Raw genomic sequence first — 22,588 nt, forward strand, 5'->3', positions numbered from 1 at the left:
TTTATCTTAAAAAACAACTTGCTAAACACCCTTATTTTTATAAAACACTAAAAATTTATTTTTGGTTTTTTAACTTAAAAATAGTTTTTAAAAATATGTTTTTTTTTAAAAAAAATATGGCCAAACAAGCCTTTATATTTTTACAAAGTATGATTATTAAATCTAAAATCAATGAATGTGGTAGAAAATAGATAAAAAGACTTTTGAAAATAAGAGATATAGTTATGTAACCTTAATACCATGAAGGATAAAGAAGTCTTGAGTGTGGTGGAAGTGAATTGAGAAAAAAAAATTATAAAAAGTTATTCAATGTTATAAATTTATTGAATGTTATATTATGAAGTTCTATTTGCTATTAATTACAATGATTTGATTATTGATTACAATGGCTTGTTGATCGATTATTTCAACTTTGCAATGATCTTATTATCAATTATAATGGTTTGATTATTGATTATTTCAAGCTCATCGAAATTTGGGAAATTGACATATTGGAAAAATAAAATGCAATTTTATAACATTGGAATAAAAAATGGAAAGGAGAATTCAAATGTTATTATGATTTATTTTTATTTTTATCTTATTTTTATTCATATTTTCATGTATCAAATGCAAACACACTCATATGAATTTCAAATAAGATATCATTGTAAGACTTGATTATTTCATATTGATTTAAGATAACTATTTGCTTTTAATTTTAGTTAAAAGCGAAACCAAAATCATCATTATAAAACAACATTTTTGGTATGTGATAAAATTTTGACGAAACATAATACAATTTCTTTTGGTAAAAGTTAAAAGATGATTTTTCCAAGAGAAGCAACATTATAAACCTTTTTCTATAAAAATATTTCATCATATCCAAAACATGGGATTGGATGGCTTGACTTGAAATTGAGACCTTCCAATTTCCAACTCGATGAACCAACATGAACAACCTCTTTTCGAAAATTTCACCATTTTTATTGGTGAGTAGTAGAAAACACACATTTCTAAGTTTTTCAAGCACCCAAATCATGCTCCTCTCTCTTGGGTTAAGTTTGAGTTATTCAACTTAAGTTCTGATTGATTGGGTTAGCCTCGATTGATTGAGGTTAGATTCGAGTTGATTGGATTGAGTTTAGTTTGATCGGATTGCATAATTTAAAATTTATCTATAATATTTTAAATTTTTTTAATATATTTATATGAAATTTAAATAGTAAATATGATAAAATTTGATGATACCAACAAAATAATAAATATAAATTTATATATTTTTCTAACGAGTGAAAAATATATGATATAATGTTAAAAAGAAAATCATAAGATGAATATTATTATTATAAAAATATTAAATTGGGTTCAGATTACATTCGAGTTGTTCAAACCTTAACTAAATCTAATTCAAATTGAGTTCAGGTTGTAAAAACCAAATTCAAATTTAACTTGAACTCAATCCAAATTGAGTTCGGATTGTAAAATCTACATCCAAACCTAAGTTGAGTATTAAAAATGATTGCTCAAAACTCGTCCAAATATCATATTAGGTTCAAATTAGGTCGGTCTAATCCCCAAAGTTCCAACCTTGTATATATATCTTAATTAGAAGATATTTAAGCTTTAGAATATTTTCATAGTTTGAAAGGTCCCACCGCAAATTATTACGGATTAGGAATAGAGTATTAAGGCAAGATTGTCCTATCAATGACGACATTTTATCATTTGGAGCTACCCTATTCAGATAAACTACAACCCGAGTTTCATATAGGTTTTGTAACAGCCCAATCCAAATCAAGCTGTTACCTCCGAGCATCACAGCACATTACATTTCCTAGTCCTCGAACCGTATATTCCCCGACATCTCTCAGCCCTCCGATCAGTATCCAAACACGAAGATCTCTCACTCATCAAACGGTCACGCCGCTACATCAAACGTTGACCAATAAATCACGTGACCAGGAAGCTGCAAAGCGTATCATTTTCCAATACAAGCTCCACTCCTTCGTCAATCTCCGAAACCCTAGAAATCTGCAAACCATTCACTTAGATCCTTTGCTTCCAACTCTGCACTGTTTGGATTTCGCTCTTCAGGGCCTCAGATTTCAGTCCTGGTGAGCTGTGGGTCTATTTGTAGATCCGAATTTCGTACATTTTTTCCGTTGAAGATGTGTTTGTGGTTGATTAATTCGAATTTCCATTATGATTTGTTGTTGGATCTCGAAGTTGTTACGGGTTTTGGTTTGAATTATCGATTGATGCAATTTATCATACTGTAGGTTTTTTTTGGGTAGAATTTGCACACTCTGCTTTTTTAGGGTTAGGGCATTGAAATGTTGGGTCATGTAGTTGGAGGGCTTTTTGCTACGTGGAATGTTTGCTTCAGTATCGTACTATAAAAATTGCTGAGATGGAATGATTTGAATAATTTCATTTTGTTCTCAAAGGTTCAAGGTGGATTTTTTTTTTTTGAAATATTGGGAAATACCTTTAGGAATTTCCATTCCAATTATAAGAACGGATTCCTTTTATGCCCAAAAGAATGTTATATGCCCAAAAATACCAAAACTGGACTTGATACTTATTCATAATGGGCTCCAAAATTTTTAAACAATCGCATCAGGTGTCAAATATGGGTTGCAGAACATAATTGCTCAAGAAAGACAGATTTTTAATTGTGGTTAGCCTATTAACATTGTTGATGAAAATGAAGATTAAACACACATCCTGCAGACATGAGGCATGTCTAATTCAATAATGGTTCTAAACTTTGATGATGAAGATTCTGGTATGAGCAACTAAACAAAGTGAAAAATATAGTTGATAAGATAGAGCTACATGATAACCTGCAAGTTCCATTGTTTCTTACCAAATACCTTACAAGCTTAGGAGTCACTATTGCCAAAAGAGCTATGTGCCTAATAGGGTTCTGGCTATGTTTTGGGTCACAAGTACCTTGTTAGAATTAAAAAGAAGAAAATTTCATCAGTTGTCTAGCTCACCAGGACATGTTATGAAACATTGCGAATAGCCCAGCAATTGAAAGAATGGCAACTGTTTTAACTTGATGAACTCGATGAAACCAAGACAAGCCATCTCCCATTCTCATTGCAACTAGAAAAGGAACACGAAGGAAGAAGGTAAGGGTGCATGAAATGCTCAAGGGAAGGAAAATGAAGGTTGATGACAATGAAGAGACTATTATTGTCTCCAACAATTATACAGGCATTGCCGATGACATGACTCGTATTCACAAACATATGTTTTCTCGAATACTAGAAACTTGAAAACTCTGTTCTTTGTGATGTTTCTAAACGTCTCTTATTTTGAAGTCTTTTGTGTCATTTTTTTTCCTTTTTTTTTTCTGCAGTTGTCATTCCAATATGATTTAGTGTAACCTTTCATGCTGGGTTCTTCAACTTCTGTCTTTAACCTCTATTGAGATCTCTTGGGTGGTGAAATGGAGTTGGAATCTGCCGATTCATCAAATCTGCCTCCTCCTAAAGCGCCAGAAGTGCAACCTTCTGTTGCCACAGGTTCTGGACCAGATAATGCTGCACGTGATGCACCATCTAGGCTATCATCATGGGCCAAAAATTTGAAAATTCCTCAGTCATTGGCAGGGGGACAAGATGAATCTCCAACTGGAACTACTGCAAAATCAAGCTTTGCACGTTTCACTAGTGGGATTGGATTGCGCTTGTCTCCAAAAACTCCTACATCTGAAGATGGTCCTGATGGATCTCCAACAACGGCACAGCCTGGTTTATTTGGAACATTTACAAAAGGAATAGTTGACTCATCTAGGAATGCAGTGAAGGCTGTGCAGGTCAAGGCTCGTCATGTGGTCTCTCAAAATAAACGAAGATATCAGGTAGCTTAGTTGTGTTAATTGTAACTTCTGCTACATTGTGTTTTATTCTATTAAAACCTAATTCCAAGTTCATGAACTTTTCTTTTGATTATCGTATTGTTTGTTATTTGGAGTTATCTGTAGATTTTGCATGTGCTTCATTCTTAAAATTCTTTGATGCACGGCAGGAACAATGGTTTTTGTCCTGATTTACATCATTTTCATGTTTGCAATGTAAAGGTGAAACCACATTTTAATTTCATTTTAGTGCATTGGGTTGCAAAAATACTCATCAATCGCATCTTAAAGCTATTTTCTTATCAATTACCTTTGTAATTGAATTCAATAAACATGATTCAGTATATTATGTGATGCAGGTTGGAAAGACTTACATGTCACATCTCAAGAGCTATTTCCTGGTTGCTTAGTTAGCTCCTGCACAAACCACATAATGACCTTTTTCTAAAATATTCTTTAATTATTTGTTCAGATAACAGTATTATAAGATGGATTAGTCAAAATCTTGGTAGTTATTATGTCCAAAGCATCACAAAAATTGATAATTTTTGCATGAATATTACAAAATATAACTATTTAATATTTATCTCATCTGAGAGTGGAAGCTTTTCTCCATGTATCTATCAATGAGAGTAAGATTTTTGTTTTGTTTTTTGGTACATGACCTGTTTTTTTAGGCTTTTTTTGGTGGGCGGGAGGGTTCGGATGTGGGGGTGGGTGTGGTGGGATTACCTAAGCCAATGCATAGTGGGGAACTAAGAAAGTAATCAACTTTATTAAGTTAGATAACATAAAAAATGTAAATATCAATTATCAATAACTCAATATAAGTTTAAATTTGCTTATTATTGGTAATATATCTTCACTATTAATCTTTCCAAACCTCATAGGCACTCTATATTTGCTATAAATGGGTTGCAATTAGAAAATTAGGTGACATCTAATCAATCCTTCTCAAGATTTATAAATTTTAGTTGATGGATTAAATGTACAATTTTTGTTAATTCAACTTTATGTTGTTTCTTAGGTGCTGTGTTTTTTTTAATTGTTAATTTTAAATTTTTTCCTCTCTCCTTTTTAATCATGCTAGTTGAAAGATAAAACTTGAAATGAACTTGTTTGGTCTGGTCATACTTGTGTCCTTGTATCCTAGAATATGAGATGTGAAGAATCAGAACACCTAAACACACACCCCACGTCCGATACCCATACCAAAAACCCATGTAACATAGCTTTTAAGTATCTTTTAAGGATTTGATTTCACCTTTCCTATGTCTCTATTACTAGTTTTGCTAGAATTACAATCTATATTTTTAGTCTTGCTTAACCTAAAACCTTAAGATTTTAAATTTTAGCTCCATGGTTCTAATGTAAAATTAAATCCTATTGGGCCTGACACGAAATATGGGATGAAAAATAATAAGTTCTGTCTATTAGATTGACTATACACACAGTTTATATAGGAAATTACAAGAGAAGAAATAGGAAACAAGAGACAGAATAGGAAACTAACTTATTCCTAAATCATAAAACTATCTATTTACAGAAATAGGAAACTAATAAAACTATTTATTTACAGAAATAGGAAACTAACATAATCAGAAAATAATTCTCCTATTCTATTTACAACTCAACACTTCCCCTCAAGCTGAGGAATAGATGTCTTCCATTCACAACTTGAATACAAGATTGTGAAACATTGAACTGTTTAGCCCTTTTGTTAGGATATCAACTAATTGATGTTCTGATGGAACATAAGACATACGCACTACTCCTTCCTCCAATTTTTCTTTGATGAAATGCCTATCAATCTCAATATGTTTTGTCCTATCGTGTTGTATAGGGTTATGAGCAATATTGATAGCTGATTTGTTGTCACAATAGAGCTTCATAGGACCATCCCACTTGATTCTCAAATCATCTAGAATAATCTTCAGCCAAAGTAGTTCACACAACCCTTGAGCAATGACCCTAAACTCTGATTTTCCAAACGACCTTACTACCACATTCTGCTTTTTTACTTCTCCATGTTACCAGATTACCTCCAAGAAAAGTATAATACCCTGTAGTTGATCTTCGATCCACTAGGGAACTTGCATCAGTGTCGGTGTATGCTTCTAGAGCAAGAGTATTGTTCTTCTTGAACAAAATTCCTTTCTCGGGGTTGCCTTTCAAGTAATGCAACACCCTGTAAGCAACTTGAAGATGAGGTTCTCTTGGATCATGCATGAATTGGCTGATCACGCTCATCGAGTAGGCGATGTCTGGCCGAGTGTGAGCAAGGTATATGAGCCTACCAACCAGCCTCTGGTACATTCTTTTATCCACCATTGGTTCTTCTTGAGCTTCTCTCAACTTGTGGTTTGGATCCATTGGGGTAGAGATTGGTTTACACCCAATCTTCCCTGTTTCTGCCAATAAATCAGTCACATACTTTTGTTGAGAGATGAAGATCCTTTGTATGGAATATGCCACCTCAATACCGAGGAAGTACTTCAGTTTCCCTAGTTCCTTTATCTCAAACTCTGTTGCTAATACCTGCTTCACTTCATGCTTTTCTCTCTCATAATTTCCAATCACTATGATGTTGTCAACATAGACTAGAAAAGTAGTTACTCCCCCTGCAGCCGAGTGCTTAATGAAGAGAGTGTGGTCACCTTGGCTTTGTTTGTACCCAGACTCTTTCATGACTTTTGCAAATCTCCCAAACCAAGCCCTAGGAGATTGTTTTATCCCATAAAAAGCCTTTTTCAGCTTGCACACCTTGTTACTCGTGTTTCCCTCAAATCTCGGTGGGATGTTCATGTAAATCTCTTCATCTAAATCACCATGAAGAAATGCATTCTTAACATCATATTGTAGGAGTTGCCAATTGTAGTAGGCAGCCAATGTCAACAGGATTCTTACAGTATTCATTTTTGCAACTGGAGCAAAAGTCTCCTGATAATCAACTCCATAAGTTTGAGTGTACCCTTTGGCTACCAATCTTACTTTATGTCTCTCAAGAGATCCATCAACCTTATATTTCAGTGTGAAATCCCACTTGCAATCAACAATGTTTTTCCCTTTGGGTCTTTCATCAATCTCCCATGTTTTATTTTTTTCTAATGCACTCATCTCCTCTCTCATAGCATCCTTCCATTCCCTTTTTGTCAATACCTCAGAAACAGTGTTAGGGATGATAGTGGTGTTTAGACTCACAATAAAATTCTTGTGGGCTGGTGATAGGTGCTTAAGAGACACATAGTGTGATAGTGGATAGAGTGGTCAGTTAGTGCATTCTCTAGTGCCTTTTCTGACAGCAATGGGAAGGTCTAGGTCTAGGTTGTCTGTTGAGTCAGTGGAAGTTTCATCGGGTTGTGTATGTAAAGGTGGGTCTGATCTTACCGTGATTTCATTCCCAGGGTTTGAGTTGGATTTTTGGACCTGCTTTTGTTCTAGAATGACCTTTTCCCTTGAATACACTTAGGAAACCGCGGAAAATTGCGAGTGATACTGGCTGGAATAGGGGATGACACAGGTTTAGTGGTAAAATTGGGTGACTTAGGTGTGATTGACTCGGATGACTCAGGTTCTTCATCACCATGGGTTGAGACATGAGGAAGATCAAGAGGTTCAAAGGACTCACAAGGATTATCTTCCATCATTGAAATCTCCCCCTGAAGAGAGGACTTGGGGAAAAAAGGTTTATTTTCTGTGAGGGTGACATCTGCAGAGATGTAAAATTTTATGGCTGAGGGATTGTAACACTTGTATCCTTTTTGAGTGGATGAATAAACAAGGAAGACACATATAATGGCTCGGGGGTCTAACTTGTCTCTATGTTGGCTGTGGACATGAACAAATGCAATGCACCCAAATACCCTAGGAGTGAGCCCATTTGAGGTTCTGAAGTGTGGATAGAAACTCTTAAGTATCTCTACGGGGCTTTTGTTATATAACACTTGTGAGAGAATTCTATTTGTCATGTATGTGGCAGTAAGAACAGCTTCCCCCCAATAGGACTTAGGAACATTCCATTGAAAGAGTAAGGCTCGGGTTGTGTTGAGTAAATGCCCATTTTTCCTCTCGGCCACCCCGTTTTGTTGGGGTGTGTTAACACATGATGAGTCATGGAGAATGCCCTGTGATTGAAAATAGGGTGACAAAATCTGGTTGAAGTAATCTCTAGCATTGTCTGTCCTAAAGCTTTTTATTCTAACCCCAAATTGGTTTTGAACCATTAAGTGGAAATTAGGTATAACAATGCTAACATTAGATTTTTGTTTAAGAAGAAAGATCCATGTAACCTGAGTGCAGTCATCAATTAAAGATACAAACCAACGAGCCCCAGAAACATTAGGTATAGTTGAAGGACCCCATATGTCACTATGAATCAAATGAAAAGGATGAGAACTTCTTTTATTGCTAATAGGAAAAGATACAAGAGTATGTTTTGCCAATTCACAAGTTTCGTAATGAAACTCAGAAATATCTAATCCTTGGAACAAATGAGGAAACATGACCTTTAAAACCCTAAAAGATGGATGACCTAGACGTAGGTGATACAACCAAATGGTATCTTTATTTGAGGAACTGAGAAAATACAATGAAAAATTATTACTAGTTTTCTAAGATGATTCAAGGTGGTAAAGACCGCTCCTTTCCTTAGCAAGTCCAATCCTTCTCCTTGAGCCTTGTTCTTGAAAAACACAATAAGAAGGGAAAAAATAACATAACATTTAAGATCATGGGTAAGCTTTTAAATGGAAACAAGGTTGGCTGACAATTTTGGTACATGGAGGATATTTTTAAGAATAGGGGTAGGTGTGATGTATATGTCTCCAAAACCTGCAACGGTAGCTAAAGAGCCATTGACCATTGCAATTTTCTTGTTACTTGGGCTTGGGGTATAAGTATGGAAAAGTTGAGATTTGGAGGTCATATGGTCTGTGGCAGCGGAGTCTATTATCCAAGAGTCATCATAAACCCTGTGTGAGGCATTTATGCAAAAAAAAAGTGAAGGTGTACCTGAAAGAGCCAAAGAACAAGTTCCAATAGGTTTGTCAAGGGATCTCAACAAGCTTCTTAGCTTCTCCATTTCTTCACTATTGAACAAGTTCCAATAGGTTTGTAAAGAACACGTGAATAAAAAAAAATCCAGCTATGAAGGCCAGAAAAATGGCGATGAAGGCCAAAATGATGCCCAGGTCTTAAAAACCTACAACTCTGATACCATGACACGAAATATGAGATGAAAAATAATAAGTTCTGTCTATTAGATTGACTATACACACAGTTTATATAGGAGATTATAAAAGAAGAAATAGGAAACACGAGACATAATAGGAAACTAACTTATTCCTAAACTAACTTATTCCTAAATCATAAAACTATCTATTTACAGAAATAGGAAACTAATAAAACTATCTATTTACAGAAATAGGAAACTAACATAATAGGAAAATAATTCTTCTATTCTATTTACAGCTCAACTGGGCCTATTCTATTTTGGTTAGCTAAAATTGTTTCATCAGCCACCGGATATAGGCAAGGGAGCATTTTCTTGAACAGGCCAAATAAATTCATCAATAAGCAATCAAAAAGCTATGGTCTTTGATTTTAAGTTCTTTTTATTGAAAATTCAATTCTCTCCTTCATTTATCCTCATTGGGGCCGACATTATTGCTCCATCAGACAGTGTGATGATGATATTAATGTATTTTATAGTCTATGTGGCTGAGTTCAACAATTTGGACAAATTTAGATTCCAGCCATTATGCGAACATAGAGCAATTTTTATTTATATGTCCATTTTGTGTGATCATATATAATCCTTTAAACAAGTGCCTAAGTATGTGGTCCTTGAATAATAAGGTATAAGTGTTGGATGATGTCAACTCCTAGGCATGTAGCCACAATAAATACCTGTTCCCTAAATATAATATGTGTTGTACACATTTTTCTTTGGGCTTCTATTTAACATGAAGTATGTCTTCATTTTCTAAAAAAATACTTCTCAACTAATTTATGCATCATTGTATAATCATGCCTCTTTACCTGAGTTTCAGGAGGGGGGATTTGACTTGGATATGACATACATCACAGAGAATATAATTGCCATGGGGTTCCCTGCTGGTGATATGAGCTCTGGGTTTTTAGGATATGTTGAGGTAAGAAGATTAAAATAAGTCTGCAGTTCAACTGTACTCATTTTAATTCAATTATAATCATCGGGGAAAATGTTACACAGGGTTTCTACCGAAACCATATGGAGGAAGTGATCAAGTTCTTTGAAACACATCACAAGGTAATTTCGCATTTGTTGATTTATATGGTTTTATCTTAGGTTCATGGTGGTGTTATGCAAGTATGATGGCTCTCAAGGCTTCAACTTTAATTTTTGACCAGTGTGTTTCACATCTTTTATTGTGATAACTAGACCCCACATTCTTGATAGTGGACCCCACATGACATTTGATTGTTGCAGATATCATTTAATTTTATTTCACTGGGCCCTTAACAGAATTATCCCTATGATTGGTTGTCAAAATGTGCTGCTTGGAGGTGAGGTTTTTTATTTTCAATATTTGTATCTGTTCTGAGGCTGTGGATTCATTTTCCATTCAATTAAAGAAGATGGAGGTGGAGTAACAACTTGAGAAGCTGGCTGTCAAGGTTCCCAGTTGGATAGGACAAAAACCAGGATGTGTGGTAGAGGCGCATGGTCCTAGGTTTGATTCCTGCTGCTGGTTGAGTGTCTTGGATCACCTAGTACTGGTTGTAGCAGACATGGTCAGCATCCCGAGGTTTGGGTCTCCATGGAGAGTCCAAAGGGCTCAACCATGGAAGATTCCTCGGGTATTAAAAAACAACCTAAGAAGATGCTAGGAGCTGGGTATTTGCTCTCTTGTAGGTTAAGTCATTTTACTTTCCCAATGTACAAGTGCATTTCACTTTCTTGTCGATGCATTTCATGACTCATGACGAATAAAATATAAAATTTCTGCTCATAAGAATGAGAAAAAAAAAAACCCAAGAACGATTTATTTATGATCCTCTTTAGTGCAAACGTATCTTTGTTGCATCTTATAGAAGTTCTACTGCTTGATGAGAATGTCATCTGGTGATTTTCTTTGGTCAAGTTACAGTTTATTTGCTATTTATTTTTTGTGCATGTGCCTTAGAATACATTTCTTTATAGATGCCCGCTTAGCCTTATCCAACAATTTGGGTCTTCTATATGGATGTCATTTTACCATCCCATTTTTGGGCCCATTTCTGTTCAGTCATGAGCTATGAGGTTCTTTTGCACTATTTTAGTCCACATCTTTTTTGCATTATCTTTTCCTTGCAGTGCTTCTAACCCACCCTTGTCACTCCTTTTTACTTAATTGTATAAGTGGTTCATTCTTTCATACACATGCATGTTTTGCTGAAAGTAACATCTGTTTAGCTTAGCATGGATTGGAGAAGTACTTTTCCCTTCATCTGAGAAGTAATGGTAATACATAGTTGGGGAGTTTGAGAAAAAACTATCATCAGGCATCCAGTGGTGAAGATTTTTGTAGCCCATTTGAGGTTTAGCATGCAAATATGAACATTTATTCACTTAAGCTATATCCCTTTTTTGCTTTGTGATGAGACTGCTCATTGAGGGATGCATATGTGAGGTGCTATAACAGAATCTAATGTGTTATAGTTATCATGGCATAATGTTTGATTTTCTGTATTGGAAGTCCAATATGCTAGGAATTTTTGTTATTCACATACAACGAAGTTTTTGTGGATATGATTTTTATTTTAGAGAAGTAACACTTCTGACAGTACATCTTTAGCTGGTTTTTTTTTTTTTTTTTTAAAAAATAAAATTAAGTGGAGCTTTTGGGCAGGAAAATGGTTCCCTCTTTTGTAGGGTTAATGTAAATACTGCATTTTAATCTTGCTTGTAGGTACAGTTACCTGGTTGGAAAAGATTTTTTATCTGAAGCAAACAATTCATCTTGTAGAAATGAATTATAGAGTATAAAAGAAGGCTGAGTTATCCTTCAAAGAGGGATATAACTACACAAATAGTACAATTTAAAGGGGAAAAAAATTGAAAAACACAGACAAAATACAATAAAGGTATACAAGTTTACAACTCGAGGTGGTAAAAAGGCTCCCCAGCAAAGGGCACTAAATGTGAGGTCCTGTGTCTAACCAAACTACCTGCAGTGTGATTGGCCAGCCAAGTAATCCAGAAGGAGCACCTCAAAGCTCTCAGTCAATAGCTTGGAGCACCATCTAGCTTGAATAATTTTAGTTTGTAATGCATGAGATTCAACTGCTCAAGCCTTTCTGTTATTTGTGCAGTAGAATTTCACATTTTATTTGCCATGAAAATGGAATCTATACATAGCTTTTAGAGTCCAAGCCTTGTCACTGCAAAAGAAAGTTAGTAATCTAAAATACAGAAGGATGGTTTTGGTACCAAATTCGAAGTAATGCTTTTGGCATCTTCCCTCCCATTGGTTCTTTGTCATATCTATCTAGGGATGTCAATAGGGTGGTGTTCGGGATGGGGCATGCCTCCCCTGATCCTGCCCCAAAAGAAAAGCAATAAACCCCATCCCTGGCACAAATCTGGGCGGGATGTCACTACAATATGTAAACCACAAATCATGCAGGGCAAGACTCTGTTCGAAAAAAAATTTATGCTATTTGTTTTGAAAGAAAATGAAGGAATATATATATATATATATATATATATATATATATATTTAAAAAAATGAAAGGAATAGCTAAGTTGTTTAGAAAAATCTAAAATGTGAAAATCTCACTTTTAAATAAAAAATCTACCCCTAGTAAGCAAAAACTTTCAACAACTCTAAGCTCAAAACAAAAACACCTCAAACTTGATTCTTTCAACTAACTTAATCCAAACAAATCCCATCTACTTAGTGTCAAAAATAAAACCTTAAACAAAAGAAAAATCAATATAAAAAATGAAAATTGAAACAATTTGACGGTGGTTTTTGGTGAAGAGCTTCAAATGAAATAAAATAAAATAAAATGAAAAAGAGGGCTAGATGGAAGATATTGAAAAGCCAAAGTTATGAGAAGGAGGATAATGGTTGAAGGCAGTGAAGATGGTGATTGGAGAGAGACTTGAACATGGAGGTGGCTAGGAAAGGATATGAACATCATGGCTGCTGCAAGGGAAGGAAGTGTGAAATGGGTTGCTTTTGAAAATGAAGAAATGAGGGTAAGGATTGTTGGTGGAATATACATATTCATAATCACATTTTTGTAGTTCCTGGAAAATCTAAAGGCAGTGTATTAAAATAGCATCATTCACAGGGTAGGCCAAGGTGGAATATGCACATACCCTTCCCTGCCCAGAACCTGAGTTGGGTTATATACTTTTTTGGTTTTTCCAGTTCCTGGCAAATCTAAGGGCAGTATATTAAAATAACATCATATCCAGGGCAGTCTGAGGTCAAACATACGCATGCCCTTCCCTGTACAGAACCCAAGTTAGCTTATATAATTTTTCCCATAAGCACCCCTTCCTGGTTTGTACCGTACCGAAACCCACCCTAATAGGGACAGGGCAACCTGGGTTACTGAAAAAACCTGCCCATTGCTATTCCTAATCATATCAACTAGTTGTTTTATTTTTCTGTGTGGTGCTTTGTTAAATCCATAAATATAACTCATGAAACTAAGGTTGGGTTTAAATTTTCACTTCACCGATCCCTTTTTTTCATTGCAACCATCTCTTCTTCTCATGTTGTGGTCAGTCTAATCTGTATCCTTATATCTCTAATTTATTTTTCTCTCCTTAGCTATGCTTTTGCTGTGCTGCCATATTCTTGTGCAGATTCCAGCATATTAGTTCCATTTAGGTCTCTTTTCATTGCTTGTGCTTGATATTGATTGTAAATTTCAGCTAATTATGCGAGACAGCCCTTGGCTTTTGACTCTGGTTGATTTTTACCTTACTGTACAATTTGTACTGCTTGTTTATAGGCTGTTTTTTGGCCATGCCTTGTGGTTCAATTAGGTGTTATCAATTGAAACCTTGCCTTCTAGTAAATGTCTGCACCTCATTCTGGAGCAGCAATTGATCTATTGGTGTTCATCTTTGCTATTTTGAAATGATTGACTGTAAATTTCAGTGAGGGAACTTTTATTCAGTTCAATACTCTGAAATCATTTTGTAACCTTGAGGTTGTGCCAAATATTTGCCTATGTAAGTCGGGACATGATATACTGTTGAATATAATGTGCCTGTAGTATAATCAGCACATTTTACCTTCATACAATTTTTTAACAGTTTGGATTTCTTGTTAACCTTATCACATCTGGGTTTCATCTGTTCACAAGCCTAATTTGTAACACTGCTAATGTTTTCAGTAGAGATGGAATACAAAAATTATATCACTAGTTGTGTCATTTGGTTGTGATGAGCAAAGTATATTGTAGTTGGTTAGATGTGGCAAAAATTTTCTATCCATGTCTTGTTGGGATTTTTTTCTTCTTGTTTTTAATTGAACTTTCTATATGTAGGACAAATACAAAGTATACAATCTTTGCTCGGAGAGACTGTATGATGCATCCTTGTTTGAAGGAAAGGTTTGTTATTATTCTTTACTTAATTTTACGTTTTTACAATTTTCAAGCCAAGGATATAGGCTTTTATGTTTATCCACCTTGACAATTTGTTGGTGATATGAAAGTACTCAACAATTATAAGATGCTTGGGAAATGCTAAATCTTAAGTGACGTTTATATTGATTATTGACAACTGAAAAGTTATTGATGCTGGGACATCTAAGCACATGGAAAGAACAAGTTGGCATGTTGGTTAGCTTGATGTGGATTGATAACATGCTTGACAATTTTGTCTTTGCTCAAGCTCAATATTCTCATTTTTTCCCTCTCTCTCTCTCTCTCTCTCTCTCTCTCTCTTTCTCCAATTTCAGTTTTTAATGATTGTTATTAGGTCATCATCTATTTCATGGGAGAATTGTGTGACCTTTTACGTAGTGTGAAGAGCTAAGAGTATGAAGCTTTAGGGATAACTACGGGCTGAGGTAATAGAGTTGTTGTAGCCCTTGTATAACTACTATTTAAGAGTTGTAACTATTTTTTTTTATTTGAAGATTTATATCATGGAGTGATTCTTTGTTTTTGTTATACACACTAGAAAAATCATTTTGGTGAGTACCAACTATAACCACATTGGCCTTTTACTAGTTTCTGCAATTTAACCCTTGGAAATATAGATGACACCTATTTTGGCTACTGGGCAGCAGATGATGCAGCAAAAGGAACCTCTGCTGTACAGTTTCTGCAACACGTGAAAACATGCACTTTCATAAATTTTTAGCCATAAAATAGCATAAGTATAGCAAAGTATTGAAAGAGATTGAAGTTTGAATTAATAACCTGAGTTTCAAGGATTTCACAGACCCAAGAATGACTCCAGCTCCTGATTTCTGAAATTAGATTACTAGAACTGATTACAACTGATTCTTAAAGAATGTTTATGCTGTGGCTATGGCAGCTATGTGGTATGCTAATTACTGTTGAAACCTTATAAGCACAGCATCCTTGCTACTTAAATAGTCACATAACCTATGACCCTAGAGGTTGGTGTGGGGATGTCAGAGGTTCACAGGAAAAAAAAGAATTGCATATCAAAAAAAGAAAAAAAAAAGGTTTAAAAAGAAGATTGTGGAACTTTATTAGCAGTATATAAAAAACTGAAACAAAAGAATAAAACCTGAAAACATTAAGCTTGCACACAACTAAATTCCAAAAACTAACCAGTGGCCCAAGTAAAGTTAAATGGATCTGCTTAACCCTTTCAAGCATCTCAGATTCTCTTGCATCATACTCTTTTAGGTTGGCAAATTCTGAGCTCTGACAATAATATCTTTAAAAAAATATCATGGGTCTCTGACTAAACCCTTTTCTTCCCCATAAATTTAAGTACCTTCACTAGCTGGTCTTCAAACCACTTTACTAGAAATGCACTATTCCATCTATCAAACCCCTTCTTTTGACTACTATATGAGACATTAAGGTTAGACTAGTTTACAAATTTGGAGGTAGTTCTATTAAGTAGGCATTTGCAGCGTATATGGTTGTCCTTGAAATCCTGTCCGTTCGATGTTAAGTACAAGTGGAGTGATGTATGCTACAACTCATTTGAGTAATTGAAAAACTGCTACTTGTGAAAGAATCTTCCTTTAAGAATGGGCATTCTTAAGATAAAACAGTTACCTGGCAAAGAATCTTCCCTTTTGGTAGGCTTCAAGAGCCCTTAACGAAGATTCCCAACATCTCTGCTATGCTTTTTGGAGGAACCCATTCAAGATGGGGAAAAGAAGGGGGCTAGAGGTCTTGTGAATTGAGAGGAGGGTATGGGGTTGGGTTATGGAAGGCTATTTGGAAGGGATTAGTACCTTAAATAGCAAAGTATCTTTAATCATTGGAAATGCGGGGAGAGGGAAGTTTTAGAAGGATAGGTGGTGTAGGGAGGAGCCTTTGTATATCTCATTCATTTCTCATTTTGCTTTAGCCTCGTCAAAGGAGGCTTGAGTGGCAGATTTGTGGGAGCAGATAGGGGAGGGGGGTTGTTGGAACCTTTGCTTTACTAGAAACCTAAATGATTGGGAGTTTGAAAACATATGTTTATTTATTTGGCTAAACTATAGGCATGCCAGTGAGTGGAGAGGAGGGTAGGGTAGTGTGGACGGTTTCAAGGAAAGAAACTTTCTCAATGCAGCCCTGTAATGCTATATTAGAGACGGGGAGCTCAACTTCTTTTCTAGGGGTCATATGGAATTCATGGGCTCCATCCAAGGCAAGTTTGTTTGCATGGGAAGCTTGTTGGTGAAGGTTTTGACTTTTGATCAACTACAAAAAAGAGGGTGGACACTTGTTAATAGATGCTTCCTATGTGAATCAAATGGGAATCAATTAATCATATCCTTCTCCACTTCCACAAGGCAAAAGTTCTTTGGTAGTTGTGGTTTTCCTTGTTTGAGATTTCATGGGTTCAAGTGGCAATGGTGAGGGATACTTTGCTAGGGTGGTATGATTCTTTTGTTGTAAAAAGTAGAAGGTTTGGAGAGTTGCTTCTTTGTGCATTTTTTGGACTTCGTGGAAGGAGAGAAATCAAATGTTGTTCGAGGATGACGAGTTGTCTAATTGGAGTTTGAAAACTCGTTTCTTAGTAATCTTCTCTTGTGGGTAAAAGCGTGCATAGGTGATGGTTCAATGTCTAATGGATTTTGTTGAGTGGTTAGGTACTTAATAAGGGAGGGAGGTATCTTTTGTAATCCCACTTTGGTTGTTCCTTGGCTCTTTTTTGTTGTTTTTGTAGGCACTCTTTGTATACTTTTGGTGTACTTCGTTGTGCCCTTGTTTTTGTTGAATTACTTCTAGTGTAGTGGGACAATGAAGAAAAAGATGATCAGCCAATTCACTACTCTTCAAGCACATAACACAATGGTCTAAGCTAAGAGATTTGTAGGGTCTCCTCAATTGAAGCTAGTCGTTGGTAACCTTCTTATTTGCCACAAGCTAAGTAAAAGCCTTAACCTTTGGTGGAGTTTTTGAGTTCCAAATTAACTTAGCAAGAGCAAAAAATGTCATAGTAGGAGAGTGAGGTAAGACTAAGAGAGCTTTATAGAAAGAGCTCATAGGGAAAAGTCTTGCGGATGCCAATAACCAAACTCTTTCATCTAAAAAGGAAGGTGATATGTACACATGAAGCAGGGATGAAAGGAGGCTACTTAGATCTTCAATCTTTGGATTAGAAAGGTTTCAGCAAAAATTGAAATTCCAAGATGGACTGGATGTTTGCCCAACCAAATTTCTATTCCTTGTAGTTCAGAAAAGATTTGGAAATTGAAGCTTGATAGGGTGTTTGCCCAACCAAGTATCCTCCCCAAAACAAATTTTTGTGCCATCTCCCATCATGTACTAGGTGAAATTAGAAAAATCCTTGAAGACTTGGGATATAGCTCTCCAAGGGTAATGGTGTGACCACCTAACAACAGTATTGGCATCCTAGCCATTGGAGTGCAACCCACAAATACTTAGGATGACCCTATGCCTAGGCATTGCTCTTTCTGGGAAACCTCCACAAGCACTCGCCTAGAAGGGCTTTATTTCTCAAGGATGTTCTCTCTAACCCCAATCCTTCAATACTTTTCAGTTTGCACACAAGATCCGACCCAAGTTGAACTTATTCTTGCTCCACATTATCTCCAAAACATGCTTCCTCATTTAGAGCGTAGCTAGTTGGCTGTTTAGTAAATATTGATTGAATTCTATACTGAAAAGTATGTTGACTTCTAGGTCTTGAAATTGGGTTTCCAAAGCATCTATACCCTCCATGTTTACATAATGAAAATCAACTTGTTGTGATCTGTCAAATTTCCCTAACTTGCTATAGGGCTATCTTTGGACCCTGATACCAAGTCTGATGCAAGATCATGAAATTCCCAGCACGCCAGAATTCTCAAGTTCTGGAATGTGGTGAATGAGTTAAAAGGATGGCTGAAAAGAAGAAATTTTTTTTTTGGCAATCACACGAATCTTCATGCTTAAATCACACATTGGGATTCATGGGCAATCGCACTGCGTAGTAAAACAATCATAAAAGAAACTTGGTAGCTGACCAAAACTCTCAGCAATTCTAATAAAAATTTGAAAGACCACTTAGGTCTGTATAGACTGGTAAAACTCCTTTTTCCAATAAGAATAACACTTCATTTCTCAATAGGAATGTGTCTCTCTTTCTTGTTTAAATTAGATGTTAAAACAAATAGAATTTTGAATCAATAATTATAAACTACCATGACCATTCCTAATAAAATATAAAGACCCTAACAAATTATAGATTTTGGTACTTTTCTCATTAAGTTCTGAAAGAGCACAGCAATGAGCATCTTCTGCAGTATTACTATTAACATTTGAATTTTTAGAAAGATTAGTCTTACTGAGCCTCCTGCTTTATTGATTGATAAAGCAATAGTGAAAAGTTGTATGCTAACTTCATATATTTGATATATTTATTTTTTCCCAGGTGGCTAGTTTCCCATTTGATGACCATAATTGCCCCCCAATTCAACTCATAACTTTATTTTGTCAAAGTGCATACTCATGGTTGAAGGAGGATATTGAGAATGTTGTGGTTGTGCACTGTAAAGCTGGAATGGCAAGGACAGGATTAATGATTTCTAGCCTTCTTCTATTCCTGAAGGTGAGGTTATTACAACTTTATTCTGCTGAAACCTGATGCAATTAGTTTAGTGGAGAGTTCAATTATCATTTCTTTTATTCTGCTGCTCGGTTTGAATTCAACTTTATTTGCCTTCTTGCTGTAGTTCTTCCCTACAGCTGAGGAGTCCATTGATTACTACAACCAGAAAAGATGTTTTGATGGGAAAGGACTTGTTCTGCCTAGTCAGATTGTCAGTATCTCTTTCTTTTTTCCTTATTAAAGGCTTCTTAAGAGCTGTGTTTTCTGTACATTTTTTTCTGTTTGTTGATAAGCGCATATTTTTCTTTGTGCTTTTTCTAGAGGTATGTCAAATATTTTGAACGGATCTTAACATACTTCAACGGTGAAAACCAGCCTGGGCGCAGGTATCTTTCTCATTATATATTTCTCAATTTGCTTCTTTGATTCTTGAATGGTGCTAACATTGCATTTTCTGCAGATGCATGCTCAGGGGATTTCGGCTTCACAGGTGCCCTTATTGGATTAGGCCCTCCATTACTGTCTCTGACCATAATGGTATGCTGTAGCATTCCTTTGGTGTCTGAATGTTCTTCCCTCCCTTGCTTATTGCCCATATATTACTTATGTGGATGTATTTATCAATTAAATCTCCTTCACATCAGAATAATTTTTCTTCTTATTTTTCATCAAAGTGATGGCCATTTGATTCCCATCACAATCTGCTTTGAATCACATTTTTGTTGTTATTTAATTGTATTTGGTTTTGATTTTTTGACAAACATGTTCAACATGGCAGTGGTAATCCAGATGGAGATTGATGCCTTTCTCGGTCCTTCAGAAAATAATTAGAATTCCTTAGCTGTAGATTGGATAAACTTGTTTTTTTTTTTTTTTTTTAAAGACAGAAAGTGATAGTATCTCCTGTATAAAATGCAAGAACCCTTTGAAACTTGCTCTAAAAATATAAGGATTTTTAAAACCGTTTTAAAAAAATCAAGGTATTAAAAATTTTTACTACCTCAAATTTAAAATTTTTTAAAGTAGCTTTTAAAGACAAAGTAAACTCAATACTTTTTATATTTTATATGCAAGTGACTATTATTTTTTATTTTTAAAAATATAAAATAGGATGTGTATCCAAACAAACACTTAAGTGGCGTGGAATAATTGTTAGAGTTCTTAATTTGTGCTTCTGTTTTTGGCTTTTGCTGCGGACTTCTTATGTTCTTTCATTTTTGGATGTTTTACCAACTACAGAGATGACTATATTAGGATGTCAAGATCTTCTGGCTCTTTGCTGAAAGCAACCTCTTTTTGTATTTTTCTTTTCTTATTTTTTGATAATTTAGTATGGCATGAAGAAAATAGCAATTTCAGTGATAATTTGTAGTCTTTGAAATTTGAGCTGCAACTTCTAGTTCTTTTAATCTGAGTTGTTCCCTAGATTTTGAACTCATGTCACCTATGCTTTTCCAATATATGCTTGTGTTCCTATGGCAACATTTTGATTCATGTGTGATGTTTTTATTTTTATTTTTTTATTTTTAAATTTGCAGGTGTTCTCTTCTCTACCAAAAAACATCCACGAACCAAGGATCTGTCGGTATGTCCTTTCAATTATTTGGTGGCTATCCTTAACAACTCAAAAGAAAACTGATGGCACCATCCAATTACATTTTCTTTTCTTTTCTTTTCTTTTTTTTTGAGTTTTGGAGTATTAGGTCACAGATCTGAATTTTCACACTATATTCATTTGTTCAGCCAGAAGAGTTTTGGTTCAGCGCACCAAAGAAAGGGATAATGGTCTTTGCACTTCCAGGGGAGCCTGGCTTGACACCATTGGCTGGGGATTTTAAAATCCATTTTCATGACCGCCAAGGAGATTTCTACTGGTTTGTAAATTGTTCCTGCCCTAGAAATGGGATAGCCTCTTCTTATGCTTTCCTTAATTGCAGCTAAAATATGTACCTCATTCCTTCTGATTTTGACAGTTGGTTAAACACCACAATGATGGAAAACAGAAAAGTTCTAAACCCTGATGATCTTGATGGGTTTGACAAGGTGAAAAAGCACTTCTTTTAAGCGATAATAATTCCAGCTATCAATGGGTTATCCAGCAGTATACTTATAAAATCTCTGTTCATGTGCAGAGGAAACTGCCATCCCCAGGATTCCAGGTCGAGGTTGTGCTGATAGACCATGATGGCTCTGTTCCACCAGCACCCAAAACTGAAACTGATGTCAAGAAATCAGATGGAGTCTCGGGTACTGGTTCTGCCTCAGTTGATGGGGCCAATGCCACTCCAAACCCAAGTAAAGACCCAGGAAGCAAGGATAAAGATGATGTGTTTTCAGATGGTGAGGTCGAAGAATCAGGGTCTTCAAAAAGCAGGCAGGCTCAAGCGGCTGAAGGAAGTGTTGCTGCTAAAACATCCAGTTCAGAAACTAAGACTAGTCCAGACCAAATTGCGAGTATAACACATAAGACTGAACAGGTCTCGCTTGGAGCCTCTGGCACCACACCTATCCACGATGCTGGTAAGCCAAAAAGTGATGCAGTTGGCGGAGTTACCTCAGGGCTTGAGGTCCCGAACCCAGAAAGGGTGAGTGAGTTCAAGGCAATGGCTGCTGATGCTTCTGTTTTTACATTTGGAGATGACGAGGACTATGAAAGTGAGTAAACCAGGAGTTTGAGGTTGATGGGTTTGATTCTAAAACATCTGTACATAAATGGCTTGTAAACAAATTCAAAATGCACCACTTCCTGAAAACAGGTTGATGTTCAATCCATTCGTTTCCATTTTAATATCAGAGTCCGGTTACTGTTTATTGGTTTGGTGACTCAGAATTGCTGAGAATAAGTTGTAATTTATACATACATGTTCATACTTAGCTACCCTGTAAAGCGAAAGGGTGTCATTTTGGTTGAATTGCAAGTCTTTCAATGCCTTGTTTGGACTGGTTTCTGAAAGTTACTTCATTTTTGTGATTAACCAAATGTGCATGAAAACAAATTCTTCCCTTTCTTATCATACCATCATCTAACTTCAAGTTAAACAAAGGCCATGCCAGCCTGCAGGTACCAACTATTCTAATGCCCTGGCGGACCATCAACTCACATGGGTCTGCCCTTTGCCCAATCTACTTTCCCTTCAATTTTGATTATTGACCACCTTATTTTCGTAGAAAAAAAATTTGATGGTAAAAAATTAATCATATTTTTTTCAAAAACCGTGTCCAACTCACCCACTTGCTGCATATTCCACAAGCAATGTTTGGCAGATTGCGTCCCCAATTTCTCCCACGCTAATATAAATTTTAGAAGTAATATTCCAATTCCAAGGCTTTGGTCCACTAGTCCTTAGATAAGTTTTCTTTGACTAATAATCTTCACATTATTGTTCATAAAGTTACGCTAACTTTAAACTAAACTTTGATGGCTTTAATCCTTACTATGCAAGTTTCTATGAAACAAACTTATTACTAATTTGTTATATGGTTGAGTT

At 35.6% G+C, this 22,588-nt stretch overlaps 1 protein-coding gene across 1 annotated transcript; it reads left to right on the top strand.

Moving 5' to 3' along the window:
* The first annotated feature begins 1,871 nt into the window (after positions 1-1,871).
* LOC100246943 (phosphatidylinositol 3,4,5-trisphosphate 3-phosphatase and protein-tyrosine-phosphatase PTEN2A) lies at positions 1,872-22,012 on the top strand. Its single transcript, XM_002285270.5, has 13 exons — positions 1,872-2,096; positions 3,353-3,856; positions 9,904-10,005; positions 10,086-10,142; positions 14,387-14,452; positions 18,924-19,100; positions 19,225-19,311; positions 19,422-19,486; positions 19,561-19,637; positions 20,639-20,685; positions 20,844-20,974; positions 21,074-21,143; positions 21,233-22,012. Exons 2-13 carry the CDS (start codon positions 3,443-3,445, stop codon positions 21,761-21,763), a joined length of 1,824 nt encoding a protein of 607 aa, XP_002285306.1. The 5' UTR covers positions 1,872-2,096; positions 3,353-3,442; the 3' UTR covers positions 21,764-22,012.
* The last annotated feature ends 576 nt before the right edge of the window (positions 22,013-22,588 follow it).

This window comes from Vitis vinifera, chromosome 3 (assembly GCF_030704535.1).
Source record: "Vitis vinifera cultivar Pinot Noir 40024 chromosome 3, ASM3070453v1".
Lineage (NCBI taxonomy): Eukaryota > Viridiplantae > Streptophyta > Magnoliopsida > Vitales > Vitaceae > Vitis > Vitis vinifera.

What these genes read in the sequence shown, in the direction of transcription:
- LOC100246943 (XM_002285270.5), top strand. Translation starts at nt 3,443, where the DNA reads ATGGAGTTGGAATCTGCCGATTCATCAAATCTGCCTCCTCCTAAAGCG. An exon ending in CATCCTTGTTTGAAGGAAAG is followed by an intron (nt 14,453 to 18,923) that starts GTTTGTTATTAT and finishes ATTTTTTCCCAG; the next exon opens with GTGGCTAGTTTCCCATTTGA. An exon ending in GCCTTCTTCTATTCCTGAAG is followed by an intron (nt 19,101 to 19,224) that starts GTGAGGTTATTA and finishes TTCTTGCTGTAG; the next exon opens with TTCTTCCCTACAGCTGAGGA.